The following is a 26,774-nucleotide window of genomic DNA, read 5'->3' on the forward strand; positions in this document are numbered from 1 at the left end:
GGGGGATCAAACATGGGGCTTTTACATACAGAGCACCAGTAAATCAATAAGCTCTGGCCCTTCCTTATGGAAATGTTTTTTCCCAAGGTAGATTGTAAGCCCACCTAGTCCAGTCCAGTCCACATTACTCAGCAACATACCAGAGTCTGGATTGAGGATCTTCCATCTTTCCAGGCCTGAGAATTCTTTTATCTAGAGATGCCAAGTGCTGATTGCAGGATTCTAACACGTCTGTGCTATACCACCAAGCTGTGTCCTTTCTCCATTTTGTTTCTGAGGCATTCAGAAGTCAGCATTCCTATTATTTAGAAATCTTCAGATATTAAGTGTAGCCATTACAAAAACCCCAGAACCTCTCAAGCTGCCAAATCCCCCAGCATGATTAACTAGATCAAGATAGGTAGCTGTGTTAGTCTGTCTATAGCAGTAGGAAAGAGCAAGAGTCCAGTAGCACCTATCAGACTTATAACATTTGTGGTAGGGTTTTCGTGAACTATGACTCATGAAAGCTCATACCCTACCACAATTTTTTGTTTTCTTATTACTGGGCTCTTGCTCTTACTTACATGGTTAAATTGGTAGGAGTTAAGTATCAGCACATCTTTGCCATCCAACTAGTTGAATTCATGCCAATCTTCTCAGAGGGAGGTGCCAGAGTCCCAAAGTCTTTAAAAAAAATTTGACAAAGAAGTGTGCGTACAAGAGACTCTTAAGAGCAGAAATTGCTCCCGAACAGTTATCACTTCAAACTGCAGGTGGGTAGACCATATGTGACTGAATGCTGCTTCCTATGTTTTTTTAAAAAAAGAGTTCTTCATTCTAAAATAAGTTCAACTCTTGAGGCCAAGAGAGATGCATGGTTTGGGATTCCAGGATTGGAGACTGGCAAGTTTTTTATTCAAAATAAGCATCTGGTGTTGTGCTTTTGAGCTCCCGTTGTGCCTCAGTGTAATTAGGTGATCCCCCAAGTACATGTCTCGTGGGAGAGGGAGAAGAAAATTCTATTCACTTTCTTATACTATGCATAATAATGCTGGTGTAAAGCCTGAGGTTATGTATATGAAAAAGTTGAACATTTATATGTGTTCTAAGGTAGTCCCCCTGTGCAAGCACTGAGTCATTACTGACTCATAGGGGGACATCGCATTACAACGTTTTCTTGGCAGACTTTGTTACGGGGTGGTTTGCCATTGCCTTCCCCAGTCATCTACACTTTACCCCCAGGAAACTGAGTACTCATTTTATCGACCTCGGAAGGATGGAAGGCTGAGTCAACCTTGAGCCGGCTACCTGAACCCAGCTTCTGCCAGGATCGAACTCAGGTCGTGAGCAGAGCTTGGGCTGCAGTACTGCAGCTTACCACTCTGCGCCACGGGGCTCTATAACTGCATATTATTTATTACTATTATTATTAATAACAATCCATCAATATAATAAGATGCCATTTGAAAGTTTGCTGTCCTGCAGTTATAATGTGAATCCAGTTTTCATTCATTCATATACAGCAGGAAAAAATGGGCTGTGATGGGTAAAATCCTTCAGGGGCTCATGCAGTTCCTCTCCCATCTCAGATCCTGTTGCCCTCTTGATGACGAAGCTGTTTTGCCTTTCCCATACAACAGGATGTGAACAGGGAAGAGCAAAACTAATTTTCACCCAGGGCATCAAGCTAGCTCGGGCCGGTCCTGATGGGATTACAAGAGTCAGAAATCTAGTGACCTTGGATGCAGAAAACCTGATACAATTTTGGAGAAGGCCAGCGAAGCAGAAATGGTGCTTGTGCAGAAGAGCCATTTCCCCATGGCATCTTTAAACCCTTGCCCTTTAATTATTACGTTTTAATTATTAAGTACTCCAAGTGCTGTCACAGGGCCAGTGGGAGCCAGGGGCAGAATTGCAGAGCAGGGTTTGGAAGTGCTTACAGCAAGCTGTTCAAGTTCCCTTGGATGATTTAGACAGAACTTGCATCTCCCCATCTCTCTCTCTGAAGGTCACAATGCATGTGACACGAGTGTCCAACCCAACTCGTTGTCACATGTAGGGTTAGTGTAGCTCACCTTGAAAGTGCTCCATTGCGCCATGTAGCTCCAAATGCTGCTAGGTGGGAAGAGGCACTTCAGCTTCCCCTCTCATACTATTTTTGCCAGTGGAAACTGCTGTAGAGCTGAAGAAGGAACAAACAGCGTCCCAGCCATTTCAGGTGTCAAAAACAGCATGGGAGGGAAGCCTGAAGCTCCTCTTTCCCCATCACAGCGTTTGGAGCGGTGCAGAGCAATGCAGTGTTTTTGAGGTAAGTTACACCAGTGCTATGTGTGATAGCATGTATTTCGGCTCTTAATGCACCAGGTTTTCCATATTCAGCAAATAACAATCAAAATTCTGAGTCAGAACTTCCTTAGTACGATGAAATTTCTACACTGGAAGCTCTTCCATGTAAGAAATGGTCTGTAACTTGTACATATATTGTCATGCATGCCAATTGCACAAAGGTTTGTGTTGTTGCAGTGTAACCTGCTGCGATATTGGTCAGTGCTTCACTGCTTGTATGCGCTGTATACATGAGAAGCCTTCGGTGTGCACGTATGTTATTCTCGACATGAAAGTTCTTTTCATACAGAAACTTCGTTATGTTTGAAAGGGCTCTCCATTCCTAATGTAGGCAATCTCTTCTGTTCCAGCCAAATTGGGGAAGCGAGTGCCAGTTTTGGGCACAAATTCAGTACACTGCAGCAACTTGTATGGGTAGTGAGAGGGTGATAGGTAGTGGTGCAGATACCCTGCAGAATAACAAATATCAGCTCAACATGTTTAGTAAGGTATGGATGTTAGAGAACAAATCAGAACTTTGTTGTTGGTACACTTGGTCACTGCAAGCAAGGAATCATGAAATGGTGCTAAAACAATTAAAATTCTGTACTTTAGCTGTCAGAATTCTGTAGTTGGTAGAAATTACTCATGTTTCCATAACTATTCTTAAATTCTACTTTGCATAATTATTCATTTTTTAACATTCTGGTAATTTTTTTTTTAAGTTGAGAGAGAGAACACTAAAGTTCTGTCTCCAACCTCTGGAAATCTTACTTGGTCACCTCTCTGGTATTTCAGTAGGCCTTATCCACATTCTTTCAAACACCCTTTTGTAGCCGTAAGGGCTAGAAACTTGGCTTAATAACAAAAATGAGTTGAGGTACTCTTGAAGCTGAATTCTGCATGCCACATGCTGTACCTGCTCTGTGCTCGTACGTACACATGAAACTGCTGTATACCCATTCAGCCCGACAGTCTTTTCTGCTCCGATTGGCCACAGCTCTCCAGGGTTTCCAGTGGAGGGCCTTCATATCACTTCCTACCTGATTTTTTTAGCTGGAGATGCTGGTGACTGAACCTGGGACCTTCTGCGTTCAAAGCAGGTGCTGTGCCACTAAGCCACAGTCCCACCCACTGTGCAGTTCTAAGCTAGGCATGGTGCAGTCTGCAAGTGCACTCCTTAAGAAATTTCCTGGTTCCCCCAGCAGCTGTCAGCATTTGAAGTGTACATCTCTTCTTTTGCGTGCTTTCCCCGCTCATAAAATTAAACTTTGCATTTTATCCAATGAGGAAGTATATCCAGGTCTTTCACATGCTTTTATTTTCTCCCCCCTTCCATTTCTCTGCCTGTCTTTCTTGTCTGTCCATTATTGGTGCATCAGGACTACTGAGCAAGTGAAATTTCTCTGTTTTCTGTTGTAAGTACTCTTTTTCTTTTTTCCTTCCTTCCTCGATCTTTTTTGGGACTTTTCCCCCTTGGCTTTCTGTTTCTGCAGCATGCAGCTTCCTTCCTCTTGGCCTTTTTTTTCCCTTTGTTGTCTGGCTCTTGTTCACAGCCTCCTCTTAAAAGACATTATTTCATCTGACAGCTTAGCTTGCAATGGAATGAGGAAGGGGAAGATGGCTGCGTGACTTTCCTGGCATGTCAGATTTGCAATGGATTTTCATGGCATTAGAAAAAACAATGCAATCAATATGTTTTCCTTTCCCTCTCTTCCTCCTGTACTCTATGTGATCCTGGCAAAAATATTAGGGTTTTTCCTCTGATTCCTGAGTAAGTGATTCTCAGATTGTGAAGCTGTTTGTCCATAGAGGCAAAGAGATGGTGCTTCCTCAAGGGCAAACAAGTCTGAGCTCCAGAGATTATAGTCTTTGCAGTCTGTGTCATGGGTAGTAACTTTGCCCAGTGCTTGCATTCAGTGCTTTGCAGGACTGCACAAGTTCCATAGCTGCATGCATGGGGATATTCTGGGTACATGTATACCTTTCTGATCCAGCCAAACATGCATGCAGTAAATACAGTGGTAATATGTGGAAGTGGTAGAATGGACTGGAACACTTTGGACTACAGCCAGAGAATCACTTTTTAGAATGCTTTCCTATATTAAAACTCCCTGTCAATAGAAAAGGAACATAGCAAGCCAAGAAGAGGGGGTTTAGAATCTTTTCCCCTGCTGTGCTTGGTTTCTGTTTGCGTGTTTGTTTTTTTAATGCAAAGGAATGTTCAGGGCTGGACTCTACCATCTGCAGCTTGATCTGGATCCATCACTTCATTCTCACTGCGTTATGCATATGTGAACCAGTCCTTAAGGCCAAACTATGTGGCTAACATCAGGGCATTTATCAAGTGCTGAAATGACTGAAGCTCCCCTGCACCCATGGGGGCAGAAAAGGCATGGGGGAGAACAAGAGTGCCGTGCTGTAGGCCAAATCACAAGCAGGCCCTCCCAGCATTTTTAAATGACTTTAAAATAGTAGTGGCCAAGAGGACACCATCACATCTAGCTTGGCCCTCAGAGATGTCTGGATTGTGAGGGAAGGTGAGGCCATTCCCCCAGGTGGAAGAGTTTGGGTGATGTTAAGAACAGCAGAGTGGGAGGCAGGCCAATCTAACACCTGAAGCACCCATAAGATGTTCTTCAAACAGAGTTGTCCTAGGAAACTTCCCACTGGATTGGTCCCTGTGATAATTAGTGGCAAGTAATAAGTGCCTCCCTGCATCAGGGTCTTGGGACATCCTGGAACATTTCTAGACTTCTGATTCTGTACTGGAGAGATTGCCAGCTTGGTGAGCCCCCCCAGGAAAAAATGCATACCGACAGGCTGCCTGTATACACAAGGACAAATAGACAGAAAAGAGAGCTAGAGCCAAACAGGGCCTGTGCTTACAGCTCTTGAGCTGGAGAAAAAAAAAACCAAAATTGTTTGCCAGACTTACCAGAATTCTGCATCAGGTGAAATTGAAGCCTGAGACCTGTGAAGGTTAGAAACAAACTTGTCCACGGCATGCTCTTAGGCATGATTGAAAAATATATTTCTTGTCTCTCAGATGTTGAGTTAGTTTTTCAAAAGGCTGCACAAATTGTATTCCATTGTGCCAGCATCTGCTTTCTAGCTGCTTGGTTGAGGTATGACTGTGAAAATGGGTTTTACAATTGTATGTAAAATAGGCTAGCATATAAGTGTGCCATAGTTGCTTACAAGGTTTTTTTTAGTCCATCTGCCATGTTAGTGACATTGAAAAAACCCTCCACGTTCTCACTCTGTATAGGTGACCAGGTGAGTACATATGTACATACTGGAACAAAACCTAAGAGATGACCCTGTGTGCTGTTGTACCCTAGAGCATGAGTTGTGTAGACTGCCTTGGCATGCATGAGCAACCCTCCAGTTCTGGAGCTCCTGGAGAATATATTCTGTTGTGCCGTGTGCTGTGCCTTTCCTTTTCCCTTTGTGTACTCCTTTGCAGCGGTGTTGAGTGTTTTGTTCCCTGTCTTTATTCCTAGCAAGAACAGAAACAAGCAGAGCCCATCAAATGGGTGGCAGCATGTCTTGGTCTCTCTTGAAATGCATCAGCCCATTTTCTTTTAGTGTATCCAAAGATAGGCAACCAAACTTTGAACCAAGTTGTTAGGACTGGAAGGATTCCTCTTGAAGGTTTTTGCAAGTGGAAATGGAACGCAGCTGGAAGAACAGAAGCCGGCTTGGTGCAAACATGGTACATAAGATTTAGCATGCCTCTTTCAGGCACTGATCTTCAACATCAACCCTTAGGTGGGTTCCACCAATGGCATTGCAGCAATTTTGATGGAGAGAAGGATAGAGATGTGAGAGGTGGGAGAAGAGAGGCAGACATAGGGAAACACAGTGGAATAGACTTTAAGGATAAATAATGTGCTGGAAAATGCCATCTGTTACAACCAATTTATGGCAAAGCATAGGGTTTTCAGGGCAAGAGATGAACAGAGGTGGCCTGCCATTGCTTGCCTCTGCATAATAGCCCTGGCAGTCTCCCATCCAAGTATTAACCAGGGCTGACTCTGCTTAGCTTCTGGGATCTGATGTGATTGGGCTAGCCTGGACCATTCTGTCCAGGGCAAAGGAAAAATGACAGGCCTGGAAACGTTGAAGAACATTCCCAAGAGGCATCAGGAATGGCCATGCCCTTTCAGGTGCAAATCCCTGTCTTTTACTTTTGTGGCACCACAAAAACAGAATCATAATTGCCTGCATCCGTTTTGGAAACAGCAACATCAGAAATTGCTTAGAAAAGCTGCCAACATTCAGTGAGTGAGTGGGGCACGGTTTTTAAGATGTGGGGAAACAGCCTTTTACTTCATCTATAATAAAAAAGGATAAAGGCATTGCTTGGTCTTTTTTGGGGTAGGAAGGAAGTGGATTATTTAGCGGATGCAGAATGAAACCTGTTTCTACGTGCATAGGTATATTAATCTTTGGGCCATGGTAGCATGGGAATCCGTCCAGGGAATGGCACTGCACAAGATTCATTAAAGCACACTTTTTAGAGCAGAAATTTAGATGGAGGAGGAGAGAATGGACTGAGGGAAGTTTTATACATAGATCGAGGCCTGGTGATTAAGGGCTGCAAGAGAAAGTTTGGAAAATGTAGACCAGGAGTGAGCTGTCATGTGAAAAGGCTGAAGGGTTTGGAAAGAGGGAAGGATGTTAGGGGTTGGGATCCATTTGCTCAGTTGATTTCAGAAGCAAGGACTGACAGAGGGGAGGGAGGACTTGAGGTCTTGCAGTTCTTCTGGCACCAGGAAGTCTGTGTTGTACCACCCACACAAAGCCTATCATACCAGAAGATAGATAAGGGCTGGATTATAAAACTGGATGGGTCCTGATTTGGAGAGGTTTGCTATCTTCTGCACAACTGTAGCTATTCTTTTTCTAAAGCAAGGGTCAGCAACCTTTTCACGGTTAAAGAGCAACACTACTTCAAAAGAGATCAACAAAGAGCCAGTATAAGAACACATTTTTGAAAATATAAAGTATACAAATATACACCGATGTAACGTTTATAATCTAGCCAAAAGTGGCACACATGAACTCAAATCATAACTGTATGTAGGAGCACACAACACAATTGTTTTAGTGCACTGGCATAAACCTGCACATGATTTCACTTGCATTTTTATTTCTTAATAGTCTGCTTTCCTCACCGAGACTCAAAGCAGACTACATTGTGTAAATCGGTAACCACCCATACGAAGTGCTAAGTTGACACAATCAATATGAGGAGAGTACTAATGAGCAATGAACAAGCACTAGAATTACCGAAATGTAAATGAACCTAGTATATTAGGCATGATACAGAGTGTGGATGTAATGAAGAAAATGGTATTATATCTGTAGAAAATGATGAAATTACTGGCAATTTACTTCTATCATTTCCCTTTCTATAATGCCCTTCGCTCCTATGAAAAAATGTCCCTGTCCATTTCCGTCTCATGCTAATTATTCTCGCATCTAGCTGCCTCTACAAAAGATTTTAACTAAGAGATTTAATTTTTTTAGTTTAGCTTCCTGCTGAACCATGTTTGGCTGTGGAGCCATACAGACCCATGCTATAAAGGAATGAAGCCTTTTTAAGGGAAGATATCAGTTCTCTTTTCTGGGCCTCCAGAAAACCTTCTTTGTCATAATTACAAACTATCTCAGTGTTTTGCAAATGGATCCAGTTCTTGTTTACACCATTATCTAGCTTTTGTATTTAATGTTAACCAGGATTTAGAAACAGTTTGCAAACTGTGGTTGAGGAATTCTACACAGCATTAACCTGAGTTAAGATGATGCTTAACTGTGATTAACTGTGGAAGAGTTATATTGTCGAAGGATTTCACAGCCGGAGAACATTAGTTGTTGTAGATTTTCCGGGCTGTACGGCCGTGGTCTTGGTATTGTAGTTCCTGACATTTCGCCAGCAGCTGTGACTGGCATCTTCAGAGGTGTCGCACCAAAAGACAGATCTTTCAGTGTCAATGTGTGGAGAAGATGTTAGCAGGTAATTTATATCTACTCAGGAAGGTGGGTTTGGGCTGAGTCATCCTGTAAGAGTTTCCCAGGGTGTGGAACACTAATGGGGGAAAGCTTCACTGTATCCTGAGGAGGTTCTTTTGCATATGGTTCTTTTGCATCAACCTCCAATCCATGTGCAAAAGAACCTCTTCAGGATACAATGTACGTGAACTTGTTACAAGCCATACTTGTACCCATCTTGGCTGAATTGGACCTTCCTGTGACACCTGAATGCTGCTGTGATCTCTGTGCTTGCAGTGTGTGAGTCAATTGAGCAGCAGGGTAAGGACAGTACAGATAGCCAAGTCACCCTAAGAATGAATGAACAGCAAAGCAAACTTCAACTTGTTTTGGGTTGGCGTCAAGATAGGATAGCAGACACATCAGGTGCAGCTTTTGCCCATGTGCTAACTCTGAGCGGTTTCCAGTTTTCTGAATCATTTTTTTCTCCTGTTTCAATTTATAAATCATACCCCACTGAAGGGTTTCAACCACTAATGGGAAATCCAATAAAAAGCATGTTTTTTGCAAGAGCTAAAATATAGTGCTAGCAAGTGCCAGAAAATTTAGTTTTGCAAGAGACAAATAGCTAAGTCAAGCCATTGTTCCTTGCAAGAACTCTATGTGCCTGCAAACTGCAGATCAGTTAAGGTAGATTTATACATAGAACCAAAGATTTAAATCAACCATAATCTGTGGAGAGGCAAAGTTTTAAAAATATTTTCTGTTTTTAAAACCATCTGACTAAATGCAAGTATTGTAATATCTCCACACAAACACCTCTGTTATGCATTGGTGTGAGGGCACTAGGATTTCTGAGCCAGAATTTTGTGAATGCCGCGGGATGCACTGTATTCAGGGATGGGAATCTGAGGCTACAATCATACAGTTATTTAGGGATGTCTCATCGAAATTAGTGGAATTAATTTCCAGTTAAACATGGGCATGATAGCTGTGATCCGAAGTTGTTAATTTATTGGGACTGTTTGTTTGCATGGATGTAAACTCCATTCAAATCTTTGAAACTTGGCTTTGTGTGACATGATTTCTAAAAACTGCCTTGTACAACTTGCTGATTTCAATGTGTCTTTTTGCAGCTTTGGAAATGGGGATGTAATTACAGGATGGTTGGCCATGCATTCATGTTATGAGATTGGAATGGCAGCACAGCTTCTGTTAAAGTAGTCAGTAAAAAGGATCTAGGAAGAAGGAAGCCAGCAACTCAACTTTGCTTTCCCCCCCACACCCTGCTGGTTAATTTGATGGTGATGGAGGATGCCTGCTGGTATAATTGTGCCCTTCCCAGGGGGCTCCTTGATGTTTGACCTGAATGAGGCAGCTGTGTCTGTTATACATTAATTTTCTATTATATAGATGCTAAAATTGGAGAAGTAGAAATAAATATTCTAGGGGTATAGCTCTCAAACTTGAGCATAAAGTGCCTTACAGCCCATGTTTAAACCACTGGGACAGTATCCTAGGATAAACAAGGGAGCGGCTGTAGCATAGTGGTTAAGTGGCTGGGCTGTGAATCAGCACTCTGCTGGTTCGAATCCCACTACTACCATGAGCTCAGTGGTGGCCTTGGGTAAGCCATTCCTCTCAGCCCCAGGTGTATTGTTGGGATAATAACAACACTAACTTTGTTCAGCACTCTTAATGGGGTGCTCATCTGTCTAGAAGAGTGGTATAGAAGTGTTTGTTGTTGTTCTTGTTATTCTAGGAAGAACAGTGGCTGTTTAAAACTCACTGCAGGTTTTTTGCTCTCACTATCTGTATGCAGTTTAGTTGTACACTTAAAATATCGTTAAGTGTTCTTTCTAGAATATTTTAAGATATTTTACGTGTACACTTAACTGATGCATTCAGATATCATGATAAGCAAGCTTGAGCACTGGTTAATTTTGATGCCTGAATAGAGACTGCATGTAAGAATATGAGCCCTGTTGGATTAGACTAGTGTCCATCTAATCCAGCTTCCTTTTTTACACAGTGGCCAACAAATTGCTCCAGAGGGCTAACAAGAGGAGCCTAGAGCTCAAGGTCTTCCGATGTCTCCTGGTATTTAAGGTTTACTGCCTCTGATTATGGAGGTTTCCTTAGTCACCATGGTAGATGGACCTCTCCTCCATAAATCTGTTTAATCCCTCTATAAAGCTATCTATGCTCACGGCTATCACTACAGCCACTAGCAGTGAATTCCAACATTTAATTACTCATTGAGTAAAGAGGTACTTCCTTCTGTCTGTCCTATGCAACAACAGGAATAGTTTTCCCCCCATTGGAAACAAACCAGGATTTCAAACTAGGATTTATAGTTGTTTCTACTAATTTTTTGATAATGGTGACATCTGAATTTATGCATTTATAAAATTCATACCCCACTTTTCTGCCTTCATCAGGGCCAACAAGATGGTGAACAGATTTAAAATATACATAATAAAAACTTATCTTAAAAAGCCATTAAAGCCAACCCCACAACATCAAAACAACTAAAAGCAAGCTAAAATACACATACAAAAACATTAAAAAACAACATTCAAAATATTAAGACAAGAAGAAGGGATCACTGAGGTAATGCCAGACAAAACAAACAATGCCTTCACCTATTGGCTGAAGTTGGCAACAGAAGGGGACCGGCGAGTCTCTCTGGGGAGAGAGTTCCAGAGTTTTGTTGCCACAGCCAAGAAGGCTCTTTTTCCAGGTTGCCACTCATCAAATCTCAGAACTCCTAAAAATGTAAAATATGAATAAGACAAATGAGAGTTTGGAATGAGTAATCATACAGTCATTCTCTTTGGGAAGCCAGGATTGACTGACTGTAGGAGACCCAACTTGCTCTGCATAATTATGAAACATCTAGAGATACTGGCAATTTTAAGAGGAATAACACCCCTTGAACACTACGGTTGTTGCTGGTCTCCCCCCTCCCCCCCCCGCCCTTCTTTCCAAGAAAAAACACCAGGGGCTGCCTTTCCCTGCTAGTTGATGAAACTTGCATTTTATAGCAGAGTCGATTTAAGTTCTGTATCTGCCCTTCCTATTGCTTTAGCCCCTCTGCCACAACACCAATGTCATCTGCCTCCCTCATCCTTTTTCTCCCAAGAACCAGTAAGCCTAATACTTACCTGCATTCCTTTTCTCATTGCAGGAGTGGCTGCAAGGTGAAGAAGTATGAAACACAGTCTCTGGTTCTAGATGTTTGCACTAAGGTAGGGCCATTCCTCACGTTATTATCCTTATGGAAGCAAGGCTGGACTGTGGGAAGCCATTTGTTCATCTCAAAAGATGAGAATTTCTAGACCTATTTTTTTTAAAATCTGGATCCATTTTGGATTGGGCCAGATGGTCTGGAATCTGATGCAGAATGCATGGTGGGGAACAGAATTTTAAGATCCAGAAAGTGCAGTTTTGTTAACGCTTAAGGAGATTGATATGCATGTAATGAAATAGTTGTTTTATTTATTTAGATATTTCTATGTCACCTTTCTTCCCAGATGGATAATGAAATCCTTGGTATTTTCTTGGCAGTTCTGAATCTGTCAGTACTGGCTCCCTCCTAACATTCCTGGCTGTACTTGCTTCTCCAGTATGATTTGCAGCCAATGCATTTAAACATAAAGCATAAGCAGCAGAAACCATTTAATCAGGATTGGTGACTTCCAAGGGCAGGCATCTAGAGTTTCCCCCATCTCCCTTGTTCTTCGCTACCCTTGGAAGCTGCCAACTTAATTGGTTTTGTTGGTTTCCATTCAATATTGCAAAAAAGTCCTTCCCCAAGTGTGGACTGATGGGCTCAGCCCTTTTTTACTGTGTCCTTAATTGCACAGGATGAAGAAGATGAAGCGCTCGTATCCCATATTCCTGACCTTGCTAATCGGGATGGACATGCCACTGATGAAGAGAAGCTAGCTTCCACGTCCTCCAGCCAGAAGCCAGATGAGTCGGAGGTGAAAGGTGAGCCCGAGGAAGACCTGGAGTACTTTGAGTGTTCCAATGTTCCTGTGTCTGCCATAAATCATACGTTTTCATCCTCAGGAGAAGGTATGAGTGCCATCTCTCTCTTCATTTTACCTCTATCTTGTCTTATGCTATAGGTCATAGATCTTGTCATTCTGTGAGGGCTATCAATCGCTTCATCAATTTAATTAATCACTTGCCTATTTTTTTTAAATACTACTTACATACCACCATCAAGTGGCTAAGGTAGGATTCCCAGGTGGTTTGCCATCCAGGTACTGACCCAAACTAGCTCTGCTTAACTTCAGCAAGGTTGCTGTATCGTATTTCTTGGGATCCATTTAATTAACATCCCCCTCTCTGTCAGTGGTCAGTACTCATGGTAGATAAATGGAACCTCCAGGTCCTGGGGCAGAAAAATTACCCGTTTCTGGAAGACGGAATAACAGCAACAAAAACTGTGCTTATATACCGCTCTTCCAGGCAGAATAGTGCCCCACTCAGAGCAGTGAACGAAGTCAGCATTATAGAACACAGCTAGGGAGCTGGGGCCGAGAGGAATGGCTGATCCAAGGCCACCTACTGAGCTCGTGGCAGTAGTGGGATTTGAACCAGTAGAGTGCTGATTCGGAGCCCAACACTTAACCACTATGCTGTAACAGGAGAGGCCTGTTGAGGTTGTGCCCTTCTTGTGAGTTTCCCGGAAGCATCCGGTTGGACGTTATTGGAATCAAGATGGTGGGCTACTTGGACTTTTGGTGTAATCTGACACGGTCCTTCTTATGTTCCCGTTGTTATGTTCCCATCCTTTGTTGGAACAGCTGGCCATTCTTTGTATTTCCTTTTTTTATGTCCTTGTTACAGCAATGCTGCAGGTCCAAAAGCAAACTAAAGGCATTTTCTTGGCACTTCTAAGTCTTTCTTTGCTGGTACTGTCCCTGGCTGTATTGTGCTGTCTTTTTTCCTGTATAATTTGCAGCTAATGCATTTAAACATAATTAAAGCCCAAGCAACATTTAATCTATGTCAGTGGTTTCCAGGTGCAGACATCTTAGAGCTGCCTGACAGAATGTATGTGGCCATTACTCTCTTCTGCTTTAAAATCATTTATCTTGAAGCATGTGAGAGAGCTGTAAAAAGCCTCAGGGGCAGAGTGGTTTGGGGGTGGAATTCTACAGACTTATTTATCTCAGCAAACTGACAATACTACAGACGGTTTACTAAATTGTATTGGTTAACTTAGGTTTATAGAAATTTAATGAAATGGCTTTAGCATTTCGAAGGCAAACAGGACCTTTATTTATTTAATGTATTTATGCCCTGCTTTTCAGCAATATTGATTCCTGGCGTGGTTTAGAAATAAAATATGCCACATTTAAAATTAGATTCAGTTGCTGAGATGCATAATTCTTTTTTTTTCCCGCTCTCAACAAAAACTGCATGATCTGGTGAGGCCTGCCAGAATATTGAGGTGCTGGCACTGTCATTGCTAGAGAGGATGATGAGGGAAGTGTCCCACATGTTAGTCCTCCACTCACATCCCCACTTTCCATCTGGGCCCTGGAACCCAATTATAAGGGTTTTCTCCCAGGGGAAAACTGAACACCACAGAAAATATTTTTCAGGAGATCCCCAGGAGCTGCTAAGATCTGGGCAGTCCCTGGGAAGTTGGAACTGTTGGTTGGTAGAGACGACAGTGGGGTGAGAATCCAAGATATTAGCCTGTCAGAAATACCCCTCTGCTTAGCTGCTTTCAGCCCCAGAAAGAAAAGCAAATGGCATTGGGGGGGGGTCAATCAAGGCATCATGCAAAGGAGCCTTTAACCACCACCGCCACCGCCACCACCCCTGCTCCCAGTGTTGTGACCACAATCCACACTGAGTCACCCTGCAGCTGCTTTTTAAGGAACAGATAAATACCTCTGGACCTCCAGCTGCACAGGTAATCTGGCTGTAGGGCAGAGAAAGACGAAGGGGATAACAGAGCTTGTGGATGCCTTACTCCATCTGTTTATCTTATCTCTCTTCAAGTGCCTAATTTTCCCTAGGGGGTGGGAGTGAGAGAAGCGGGCTGGGTAACTGCTAAGGAAAGATGATGATGATGATTAGAAATGTTTCTGCCTTTCCCTAACTACCAACAGGTGTTCAGGGTCAGCATCTAACCTGACTCAGAAAGAGTTATGCGTTATATTTTATTGCATATTTATAGCCCACTGTTGTCTAATGAGGCAGACCTGAAGTAGATCACAAATCAGTCTAAAATGACATAAATTCAATAAATAGAGAGAAAGGTTCTGCTGTTTCTCTTTGCTTGCTGTGCTGGGATGTTTCCACATGGATGTTTTGGTCCACCTTGGCTTCCTTACTTTATTTTTTAAGTTTACTTCATTTATACCCCGGCTTTCTCCCCAATGGGGACTCGAAGCAGCTTACATTGTTCTCTGCTCCTCCATTTCCCCCCACAACAACTCTGTGAGGTAGGTTAGGCTGAGAGAGTGTGCTTCTGTCTAGTACAGTCTTTTTTGGAAAGACTGTAGCCTGAGCACCTTTGGATGTCGTGCCAACAGGCAGGTGAACATTTTTGTAGATCCTGCCTACATTGGTGTCATTTTCCTTATCTCCGTCCTTGTGGGCACCATTGGCTGTAGCTTTATAATGTTATAATAATCTATACCAACAGTGTACCATTTCCCACATTTTAAAAAAAAACTTAAGTCCTAGCTCCTTTTGTTGTGGAGTTATGGTGCACGTTGCGAATTTTCCCTTATCTCCAGTGGAAAGGGTTACAGAACTTAATTTTTAAATGGAAGCTGGGAACTGTTACATTGTTATAACACTCCAGTAATCTATTTCTCACTTTTTTAAAAAAGTGTGAAAGCTCATTCCAGAGACAGAGTGAGGGTGACAGCAACCATAGATGGTCAAGGCAAGGAAAGTACGGGGGACACTTCTGTTGCCATTCCTGTTCCAACAAGAACTGCATGGACACTCATCACTGTGGGGAAGCAGCCCTAGTTTTCTATTTTCAGGGATTTTTTTTAAAGCAAAGAGTATTCCAGTATGGGATCCCCCCACTGGCTGTGTGAAGTGAGTGCAGTCTAGGGTTACCAGTCCCCCACTGAGGGCGAGGGATGCCACACTCCCACACATCACCCCCCCTGCCCCCACTTACCTGACCATCAGGGGAAAAGGCTGAGGAATGCGCCTCCCAGGTAGCAGGGCGTGCTCCTGCGTTCTGCCATGGCGGCCCCAAACGGGCTGAATTGGGCCCATTTGAGGCCTAAATTGGCCTGCTGTGAAGCACAGGAGCTTGTGAGGGCCCTCCCAGCAGTGCTCTTGCACTCTGCAGTGGGCCTGTTTGGGGCTGAAATTGACCCGCTGCAAAGCATAGCAGCACTCCAGGGCCTATTGCACCAACTCAGCAGCGCTCCTGCACTCCACGGTGGGCCGATTCTGGCTCCAAACAGGCCCAATTCAGCCTAAATGGGCTGAAATCAGCCTGCTGCGGAGCACGGGAGCACTTCCAGAGGTGGCATAAGGCCTGCTGATGACGTCACATCCTGGAAGTGATGTCATCACACAGCCCAAGACCGCCCACACACTTTGCATGTGCGTGAAGATAACTAAAAAGGTGAGTGCCAGGTCTCCCACCCAGAGGGTAAGGGGACCTGGCAACCCTAATGAAGTCCATTCTCTCACCTCTTTCTGCTCTATGTGCAAACCTTGCTCCAGACTGCTCCACTCAAAGTTTTCTGAAAGAGTAGCATCAAGCATGAAAACCTTTCCCCTAAAAATACTAGGGACCTATACAGGACAGATTTCCTGCTGGAAAATGCTCACAAACATGGTACCCTAAGTATGTGGACCCCACCCCCATCATCTGACGGATGCCAACATTGTTGCTGATTAGATTCACCTTGGCGCAAAGGGGATGGTACAAAGTGAGTTAAGGCTTAGCAATAGTTAGGCCATTCCATTAGGCTTAAAGGCCAAAATAGTCAATATATTTTGCCTCAAACCCCAACCTGACTCTAATCCTCTCAAAGTAAGATGGCAGCTGCTGGGAACCAAACTCCACCAGTGCCGAGGCCATTCAGATTGGAACTGTGGTGGAAGAAAAAAGAGTGGCTTTAGCTCCCCACCCCCCTCGCCAGTTTCTCTGACCTGAAATAGACCCATGAAGCATTATTTGCCTCATTGGAGGGCTGCGCGTACAGTATTAAAACCTCAACCTTACTTGTGGTAAAATACTGACCCTAAAGCTTATGCCTCTACTTCAAGTAGGTTGGCTGCAGATCCTGGGAGACTGCAGCCCTTTTTTTCATTATAAAGATAGTCAATTCTGGATCAAAAACATGTGAGTTTGGCTTCTGCTGCCCTACTTAGAACTTCCTCATTCCCTGTCTGCCAGACATCTTCAGCAAAGACTACATAGATTACAAGATAAACTGTGATTAGTTTAGATCACATTGTTCAACAAACTGTCTAGCTTACCAAAGGTAAGCATCTAGAATTGCCAGGTCTCCTTACCCTCCTGGTGGGAGGGTGGACCTAGCACTTTGTTGGCCCCTGTGAAGCATGCCCATTGCAGAGTGTGATGATGTCACTTCCAGAAGTGATGTCATCAGGCCAGCAGGGAGCCCGCTGTGCACAAGCCCAGGAGGTTTTTTGCCTCCTGGGCCCGTTCCCCAGGGCCTTTCTCCCCTGCCAACCAGGTGAGTAGCAGTGGGTGGTAGAGGCTGGGAGCAGGGGATCCCCCACCCCTACTAGGGGTTCTGACTGCCCTATAAGCAACAAATGCGTGAATATGCATAAGCCCTAATTTGTCTGCCTTTTCCTTCTCTCCTACCTGCCAGCTAAGGAGAGGGTCATCCTTCCTATATTGCTATCTTTCTGATAAGTTGGCTCTTGGGGGCCATGCTACTTAGCAAAGTGTGGCTTGTGAATTCAGATGTCATGATAAATCAGAATTAGTACAACCTGTGCTTTGCTGGACCATCTGCATTCAGACACCACCACTAATGGAGGTTTGATCAAACCAATGTATACAGATCATGGTTTATTGTGACATCTGCATACAGCTAGACTTTTTAATGACCCAGATAAGAGTGTATACGGATTTCTATTTTGTTTGACTCTCCCTTGCCATGTTCTTATGGCCCATTAATCACCTTCTGGAGGCGTCATGGTGCCATTCCAGCTACTGGGTTGGACAACATTAATTACCACAGTGGAGTGAAGGGCCACGGACTGACTCCATTTGTTGTCACTGCTATCAGCCCAAGAATATCAGATGCCACAGCTAGCATATTGGAGTGAAGGTTTTTAGCTTGCAGGCTAATTTTCCACATGCAGGAGGGGTTTGTTTGTTTCTGTAAATGTGGAGATGCATGCCTCCTTGCTGCTGTTTTTCCCTGTGCTCTATTCCACAAAATCCATTTTGAATATCTTTGCCTCTGTAGCACTGTGGCTTTAAAACTGTATTTTATACAACCCTGGAACACATCAAAACTTTGTCAGGGACTCCTTAGAGATAAGATAACTGGCAAACTTTCTTGTAAAACAGCCAGTCCACCATCACCAGGACATCCTCTTGGAACATGTAGTGTGCATGAGGTTGAACAGGTCTCTCTAGTACCCCATGTGAACTGACGAGCATCAGAGTATCTTCCTGAAAGGCTGTGAATCCTCTGCAGCACCATGCGTGTTCCCTTTGCAGAGATGGCTGCCTGATAGTAAACAGTAAATCACTTCTTTAGCAGCCAAGACAGGATTCAGTAAAGGAACATTGCAAAGGCATGTTCCGTATCTCTCATTTACAGCTGGAGATGGTATTTATTTGGACAGCAGATAAGAATAGAAGGGGGCATATAAAATCTGCCACTGGTTTCTGGGCCCAGCTGGTCAGATATTTGCATTCCTGTCATTCTGAGGGAAGAAACAGCTGTTCTTGACCACCTCATGCAAATACCAGCAGGGTGTTACGTCCCATTCCGTTGAGTTGCTGCCTCGGGAGGTGGGGTATGACAACAGCTGTTTCTCCTGAGAAGCAGTAAAAAGAAGGGGGGAGGGGAGAATAAGGCAACAAAAAAATAGAAGGATCTTTATTTGGGAGTTGCTTATTTTCTGCATGTGGCAAAATGTCTGGTACAAGACATTTTGATGTCTGAGGCAGAAAATCCAAGCATTGTTCCTCCCCACCCCCACCCCCTCAACCACCAAGAAGCTTTTTTGTTCAAGTCTCACTGAGTGGAATGGGAACAGCACTAAAGAAGCAGGGCTTGTGTAAGGAAAAATTAATTGTACTTTGCCTTTTCTTGAAGGAGCTTAGAGCAGTATACTGCTGGATGGGGGTGGGGGGCAGTATTACAACAGCTTTGTGAGTTAGGGTAGATTCAACCAAGGTGAATTTCATGGTTAAGTGGAATTTGCATCCAAATCAGGTTTATAAAATTATGCATGGTTCAAAGAAAACAAGTAGCAAGAACTTTACCCTCTCATAATACTGGTAATAGAATATAGATGTAACCTGTGAAATTAATGGCCAGTGCCTTAGGATCAATTTGAAAAACAGGCTTCAAACAGTTCATAATTCCATATACTCTTTTTTCATAACATCAAATGCTTCTACAAATGCCATACTTTGTATGAATCAACAGTTTCCCATTGCAGGTTGCTGAAGAATGAAGTGATGTATAAGTGCATGTGTGAACCAACCCCAAGTATGCAGCAAAGTGCAAGGGTGGGGGGAGCCTTTCCAGCCAAAACACAATCCCTGACAACCTGTAACACTCAGGGCAAACTACAAACTCTGTTTTTTAACCAGTCTGGGAACTTTTCCGATGGCTTTCCCCACAGCCACAGAGCTGCTGCTGTAGGGAACGTTGTTAGTAGAGTCTGTGGGGGCCCTATTTAGCTCAGAACTGCAGTGTGTGGGAAGGAGAGCCCCCCCCTCCTGTGGCACCAGTTTTGAGCAGAAACTGCTGGGGGAGGGGAGTTATTTTTATATTTCTGGAACTGCACATGTACCATGAGCCCAGCCAGTTAAAAAACTATCTTACTTTTTGGCCCCAAACATGTAGGGAGTAGAAGAGGCTTGGGATTAAGAAGAGATTGATCTTTGCTTCCCTTATTCCAGTGAATTCCTTTCTAAGATGCTCGCAGAGTGTATAACCTACTTGTGTTCTTTCGCTTTAGGTTTCAGTAAGGATCCATCCTGCAACCTGAAAGAGAGCAGTGATCCCAGCAACGTCTTGGTAAGCGTGAGGGCCAGTCTGTCCTCCACTGGAAATACAAAGCAGCTCCATCTCTGTGGGTATTTGAAATGCCCCCGCACAATTCCCATTGAATGACATCTTTCAGCCTGACAGAGTTGAGGACTCTTTCATCCTTTGTTTGTTCCCCTTGTACATAGGGGTGCATCTACAATGGGATTCTGCAGTCACACAGGTCACAGAATATGGTTTTTCAAGAATTCCCATTTTTTTATTAGTATGGATGTCAGGAATTCTGTGGATAATTTAGTCTGCCTATGCTGGTTGTACAGTGAGTCAAGGAGATGCGATTTGTCTCTTCTGGCTCCTGAGATCTCATCAGACGTGGGTTTTTCAAACATATCTTTGCAGTCATCGGGATAAGAAATGTGCTTGTTTTAAAACAATGAAAACTGAAACTCGCAAATCAACATCCTCATAGAGGAAAACTAGCAATACAGTCCTGCCCTCTCCCTTAAGAGTGTATCCATCAGGCTGATTTGTGTGACGTATGGTCATTTTTTTAAAATGCTGCCCCTCTGTTTGCCATGCAGCATAACCTGCATTGCAGCATTGGGTGAGAGAACCCCCTCCCTGTATGCTGCCTTGAGCTGCTTGAAGGAAGAGCAGAATATCAACATGATTTTTTAAAAAAACAACAACAATTTGCAGACACAATATAACATAGAACAGGAACTCGGAAGTCTTGCTTCCAGGCAGCTATGTTGTGTCAAGTGGTGGTGTCAGAACACTGGAAGTCAAAGGCTTGCCTGACTCAGGGTCTAGTCCATTGGTTGCTGCTTTGCATTGTAAAACTGTAGCCTCAGACCTGTGCCCTCTGCTGGCAGCTGTGCAGAGAGAGATCTTGGAGAAGGCTTCTGTTGGGATGCAGTGTGTCTTTTTGCAAGGACTGGGGAAAGGGTGTGACAGCTAAATGGAATAAAATCCATTATTTTTAGACCAATTTGGGGTGACTTACACTTTTTAACACCACTGCCCATAAAATTATACCAAAAAAAATGGCAGGTTTTTTTTGTTTAAAGTGAATTGTAAGCCAATTCAATTTATGAGGATTTTTTTTTAAATGTGAGTTTTTCTGTTCTGCAAATAATATGTTGCCTGTGGGGCTTATTAGTGATGGCATTCATACACACTCAGATATAAATTGTGTATTTTTAACTGATTGTTATAAACCTCATTAGTAACATACTTTGAAAAACAGAAATGTTTCATATAAAGAATAAGGGGCCTCTTATCTAGCTGTTTTCTATCCCTCCATAAGCTGTATCTTTGAATTTGTAACAGTACAGGCCTAATGGCTTTGCTTTCTTGTGTCTCTGTATTTCTGGTTATGACAAAAGGTTACAAAAAATTCATGTTGCATCTCTTTGAATGCTCAGAAATCTAAACAAAACTTTTCATAGGCTTGGAGTGTGTGTTGTACATATGCATCAGTTTGTTTTTTAAATCATTGGCTTTACATATCTTTAGTCTTTCCAGTACTTAACTGTGATATTTCAAATCTGCAAAACAAACAAAATCTCAACAAAACCTAGTTTGATAGAGACCTATTGACTAGTGGATTTGAGTTTCCCTGGAGCCAAATTTGGATAACCATTATTACCATGTGAAGAGAAGTATATGAAGAAGGGAGCTTTGACTCTCATACCCTGAAAATCTTGTTGGGCTCTAGGATACCACTAGATTCAAATCCTGTTATGACCCAAACACTTGGATGCTGGTGTTTTGGGGCCAACTTCTAAAAACTGCCTGGTTCAAGATGGATGGCTGTATTCTTGACCAATCATTCTTTCCATAGGGCAATCCTGAGCCATGTTCTGTGGAGAAGGCCTCAGGAGTTCTGGCAGCTGGCACAAGGGGAAGTGCCGAAAGCCCTTTGGATGCCATTTGCCTCAATGAATCTGACAAGATGGCAGTTCTAACACTGATCAGAGAGGAGGTGAGAGACAGGCTAGTCCCGCAGTGTGCTAACTATGGGTATGCACCTTTGGAGCTAAGAGGTTGTGGGCTTTATTTAAAATGAAGGGGAAAGGATAGAGCAGAAGATAATGGGGAAGGAGGGGCAGGACAGGGAGTGGTTAGAACAGAACCATGCTTTGGAGCTAGAAGGATTGCTATAGGTTTGGCAGGGGAGGGACACCATGGAGAAGTCACACCTCTGAAGGAGTTCACAGGACACAGGGGGAGATTGATTTGACAGGCCTACCCTCTGGAGGCTCAGCAAAGCCTGTTCACCAAAGGAGAGGGTCTACGTGGGGAAGAGATGATGCTGGATGATTCCTGTGAGGAAATGTTTTCTTCTTTCTTTGTTTTAAATGTAAATAAAATAAAGCCTTCATCAGGTGCTGTGTGCTCCATTCACTGCCATGGAGCTTAAGCAGATGTGCTCAGAAGCGTAAACTCTTCTTTCCCACCTTGTTTTTCCTCAAATGCTCTGCTAGAGCTGATATTTATTTTTACATAAGCAGCTTATATGCTTCCTCTGTTCCTTCAGTGAGGCAAATTGGAACTCTTAGGGAATGTTTGAGATCAAGAAAACTGTGTGGAAGTAAAGGGTTGACCTCCCACTCCCATCTGTATGGCAGCCCTATCCAAATTCCGCCCCCCTAGCTGCTGTTTACAGATTAAAAAAATAGTTGTGAGATCTCATTTTCTCTAGTTTGGCTATTAGCTGCTAATTTTCCTAAGGAGTTGGGTGAAGGTGGGAGCAGGGGAAAGTAGTCAAGAAGAAGAATGATGAAGATATATGAATGGTAGCAGCCCCTCCTTCATGGTGAGTGCGCGCGCGCGCGCGTGTGTGTTTCAGAGACTTCAGGTTGGTCAGCAAGCAGCGTTCTCACAAGCTGGATCTTCTGTAGCACTGAGTGTGTTTTCCTGGCCAGCAGAGTACCACTTTCTGTCTGTCTTATTTTGTCTCTGGTTTTCAAGCCCCCAACTCTAGCAACTGAGAAGTACAATGCTACGTTATCTAATCATTTCCAGTCAGAGAGCGCATTGAGAGCAACGGGGTCCACGTCTCAGTTTTAACCTTGACAGCCGGTGCCATATAGCGGTTAAAATGTTGGACCAAGATCTGAAGGAGACAGATTCAAATACTGCCATGAAACTTTCTGGGCCAGTCACTCCCTCCCAGGGTTGTTGTGAGGATAAAATGGAGGAGAACTATGTAAACTGTTTTGAGCTTGTTGAAGGAAGGACAGGATTAAAAAGGTACTCAGTGGTGACTGTGGCATGAGGTTTGATGACTTTTGCTAGTCAGATAACACCCTGTTTTCAAAGAAAGAGGCAGTATGGCCACTGAAGGTGGCAGACCGAGCCTTTGGGTCTAAAATGGGCAACCCTAAATATGATCTGTGCCCCACAAATTTTGCTTTAAAGAAACAAATGGTACAACTTTTCTGGAACAGATGTACACCTTGCTGTTTGTTTGTTTTTTTGCAGTGGTGGGATAGGAGGAAGGTCTGTGATGAGGAGAGCTAAAACCTGTGGCTTTGTTTCCATTCCTTCTAGATAATCTCTAAAGAGATTGAAGCAAATGAATGGAAGCAAAAATATGAAGGAAGTCGGCAAGAGGTTTTGGAAATGAGGTAAAAAAACACAACGTGCACTGTTACGAAGAACTGGTTTTAGGAATGTTTATATGAGATACGCAACAGCTCAGCTGTAGGTTGTAGAAAGCAGAATTGAATGTTGCTGGAATGCTACAGTTGGGATCCCACCCATTGCTGACTTAAAAGTTTTTTATTCTGCTGTTGCATAGGGCTCACAGTGCAGCCACTGTGGTACAGTGGCTGGACCAAGACCCGAGAGACTCAGGTTCAAAGTTTAGGCCAATAACACACAGTCAGCCTAACCTCCCTCACAGGGTTGGGAGGATAAAACGAGGGAGAGAATTATGCTTTCCCACTGGGAAGAAAAACAGCATATAAATGAAGCAAATACATTAATAGTAAAGAATACCCTCCTAGATCATTCATTTGCCCACTGTATTTCCCATTCACATGCTCATCCACACATTCCCGCTTGTTGTTCTTGATTATGTCCTTGACCAGTCGCTCAGGGTGATGCCTTTTCCCCCTTCTGACCAATTTATGGGATTAACCTGGTGGCTCAAGAAGTTTTGCCCTTCCCAGCTTTTGAGGGGCTGTGCGTCAGAGGCAGAGTACCTGCTTGCATGCAGAAATTCCCCAGTTGGATCCCAGGTTCTGGTAGCAGGTGATGGCAAAGACTTTTCTTTGCCTGAAACTCAGGTGAGTGGCTGCCAGCATAGACAGTGCTGAGCTAAATGTCCTAAGGTGTTGGCTCCATATAAAGGCCTGTAGGACAGAGCTCGTGCCTTGCATGCAGAAAGTCCCATGTTTGATGCCTGGCATCTCTCCATCTTAAAGATCTTGGGTGGAGTTCAATATGGTGCAACGAGGAGAACACAGGGTTTGGCGTACCTGTGGTATACCTGTGTGTGGTCTAATGGATAAGAGTGTTGGTCTTGGACCAGGTTCAAATCCTAGCTCACATGCAAGCTTACTGGGTGATCTTGTGCCCAGTCATGTTCTCCGCATGACCTGCCTGATGGAATTGTGCTGAGAGTCCCTACATGCTCCACCACCATTTTATTATTACAGTAATTGTGCAATAATGAACAAGCGCCCAACCAAAGTAGACCAGCTTCCTTGTCTGGAAGCCAGACAGTTGATTAGGCCTTGAGAGTGCCATAAATATGCATGTAACCATCCCAAAGCAACTGCAGATCTCTGCAAAAGAGGAGTGGTTCTAGTCTGAATGCAACAGGCATCTGTCTAGGAAGTGGGTTGGAAGGAAGTTGCTGGAAGAGGAAGGAAATAAGATGTATCAGAGGTTTCCGTTCAAGGTCGAAAGACGTAAACATCCTGATACTAATTTGTCTCTCTTCCCCCGCCCTCCATTTTCTGTAGGAAGATAGTGGCTGAATATGAGAAGACCATTGCCCAGATGATAGGTAAGCAGTTGCTAAGTGTTGGGTGTTTGCATGAGAACAGATGTGCATGGGAGGTTAACAAGCTTCACTGCAAACCAGCTTGTCCACTCCTACCCCCCACCAAATCTGCGTAATCCAGGCCACAGTGTGCAGAGAGCATAGAGAGATGTGCAGCTGTGTTGCTCTGCTTGAGTTGTAATGTGGTGCACCTGTTCTCTGTTTGAGTTTTTTTTTAAAAAATTATTTTCTAAACAATAGAAGGGATACAGAAAAGCGAAAAAAGGAGGAACAGGAATATACGTTACACTAAGGGAAGATTGAGATACCCATTACATAGATTATTTAGAATACAGTAACCATATATCATTTATAGATCATATTCAAGTTTATAACAACCATTCTAAGAGACATTTCCTCTCTTTTACTGTATCTCACTATTAAATCCAATATTAAAAATACTGTATTGTAAAGTATTTGACAATATTTGCTGTTCTTTTCTTACCTCCAAACTAATTCTATAAAACATAATCTGTACATTGTAATACTAGCAATAATATAGTATACTGCACCAAATTATGCTAACTATACTAAATTAGTCAAATTAAATAATATATGTTTCTATAGACTATTTTGGAAAATTTGAAACTTTTTTTTTTTTTGAAAAATTTTTTATTGGGTTAGAACATTTTTATTTTTACATTACAATCAATTTTCCCCTAATTTTTCGTTTCTAACCCCCTCCCTTTCCCCCCCTTTTGTTGACTTCCAACAGCTTTCCCACCCTCTGTCCCTTTTCCCTTACTTCTATTAAATTCCTCTGTCTAAAACAGATATACATTCTCCATTATATTAAGCAGTGCATCATTAACTCCTTTAATTATTATACACCCAAACTATACGTCTTTAGATAAACAATTTATCCCATTTTCCAATTTTGAATAATTCTATATAAACCTATAAAAATATATAAACCATAAAAATTTCCCACATTTAAATCAAACAATTTGATTTATTCTCTATATATTACTCATTTCAACTTTTTATGGTAATTCTATATAACTCCTCAGATACTCAATCAATTTAACTCTTCTATACATTCAGTTTGGTGCATATAAATCTTGTCAAAGAAAGAAAATATTGTTAGTTAGTCAATCCTCATGTTTAAACCTTATCATTAATTATTCTCTATCAGTTGACCTATACATATCTATATATATCTCAATCAATTAATCTAACTGCTTATAAATTCACATTTCTCTTCCTCCCCCGGTAAAGTCACCCCTCTCTTTTATACTTTTATTATATTTCAGTAGTTCTCAAACTGCCACAGTTTTCCTCCCACCTCCCATTTCTTCTCCAGGTATTGTTTCAGCTTCTCCCAGTCTGTGTTGAACTGCCCTGAGTCCAGATCTCTCAGTTTTCTTGTCATCTTATCCATTTCAGCCATATACAGCAATTTGTAGATCCAATCTTCAATAGTTGGTACTTCTTGTACTTTCCATTTCTGCGCATACAAAAGTCTAGCTGCTGCAGTCATATAAAAAATCAACGTCCTATGATGGGCTAGAATTCCCTCCATTCCCAAGTTTAGCAGCAGGAGTTCTGGGTTCTTATTTATTTGAAACTGTAAAATTTCACTCATTTCTCTTATTATTTCCCCCCAGAACTGCCTAGCTACCTCACACGACCACCACATATGATAGAGGGAGCCCTCATGTTTCTTACATTTCCAGCATTTATTAGAAGTATTCAAATTCCCTAGCGCAATCTTCTTTGGTGTCATGTACCAACGATAAATCATTTTGAAAATATTCTCTTTAATATTGATACATGTCGTTGTCTTCATTGTAGTTTTCCACAAGTATTCCCATGCCTCCATTGTTATTTCTTTATTGAAATTTATAGCCCATTTCACCATCTGTGTTTTAACTATCTCATCCTCAGTATACCATTTCAGCAATACTTGGTATACCTTGGATATTCTTTTCTTGTCTTCTTTAAGAAGGGTCTGCTCTAGTTCCGAGTTCTCTGTTCGTATGCCCCCTTTTGCAAAGTCTGAGTTGTATAAGTCTCTAATCTGTCTATACTGAAACCAATCATAGTTAGGTGATAGTTCCTCTTGCGTCTTTATTCTAAGTTTAGATACTTCAATCTTAGTTATTTCTTTGTACGTTAAACATTGTTGTTCATTATCCACAGCTCTCGGATCTATCACCTCATATGGAACCACCCACAAGGGG

General features: G+C 42.7%; 1 protein-coding gene across 6 annotated transcripts in view; it reads left to right on the plus strand.

Moving 5' to 3' along the window:
• TACC1 (transforming acidic coiled-coil containing protein 1) overlaps nt 1-26,774 on the plus strand; it is a 93,646-nt gene that overhangs the window by 53,021 nt on the left and 13,851 nt on the right. For 5 of the 6 annotated variants that reach the window (XM_054997173.1, XM_054997172.1, XM_054997170.1 and 2 more), the window contains 6 exons: nt 11,498-11,558; nt 12,177-12,390; nt 19,504-19,562; nt 21,379-21,519; nt 23,091-23,167; nt 24,512-24,555. In XM_054997173.1, coding sequence (XP_054853148.1) covers nt 11,498-11,558; nt 12,177-12,390; nt 19,504-19,562; nt 21,379-21,519; nt 23,091-23,167; nt 24,512-24,555 — 596 coding nt within the window. The remainder of the gene's footprint in view (nt 1-11,497; nt 11,559-12,176; nt 12,391-19,503; nt 19,563-21,378; nt 21,520-23,090; nt 23,168-24,511; nt 24,556-26,774) is intronic. The other variant, XM_054997169.1, reaches the window with a different exon arrangement.

Source organism: Eublepharis macularius, chromosome 14 (genome assembly GCF_028583425.1).
Source record: "Eublepharis macularius isolate TG4126 chromosome 14, MPM_Emac_v1.0, whole genome shotgun sequence".
NCBI classification, from domain to species: domain Eukaryota; kingdom Metazoa; phylum Chordata; class Lepidosauria; order Squamata; family Eublepharidae; genus Eublepharis; species Eublepharis macularius.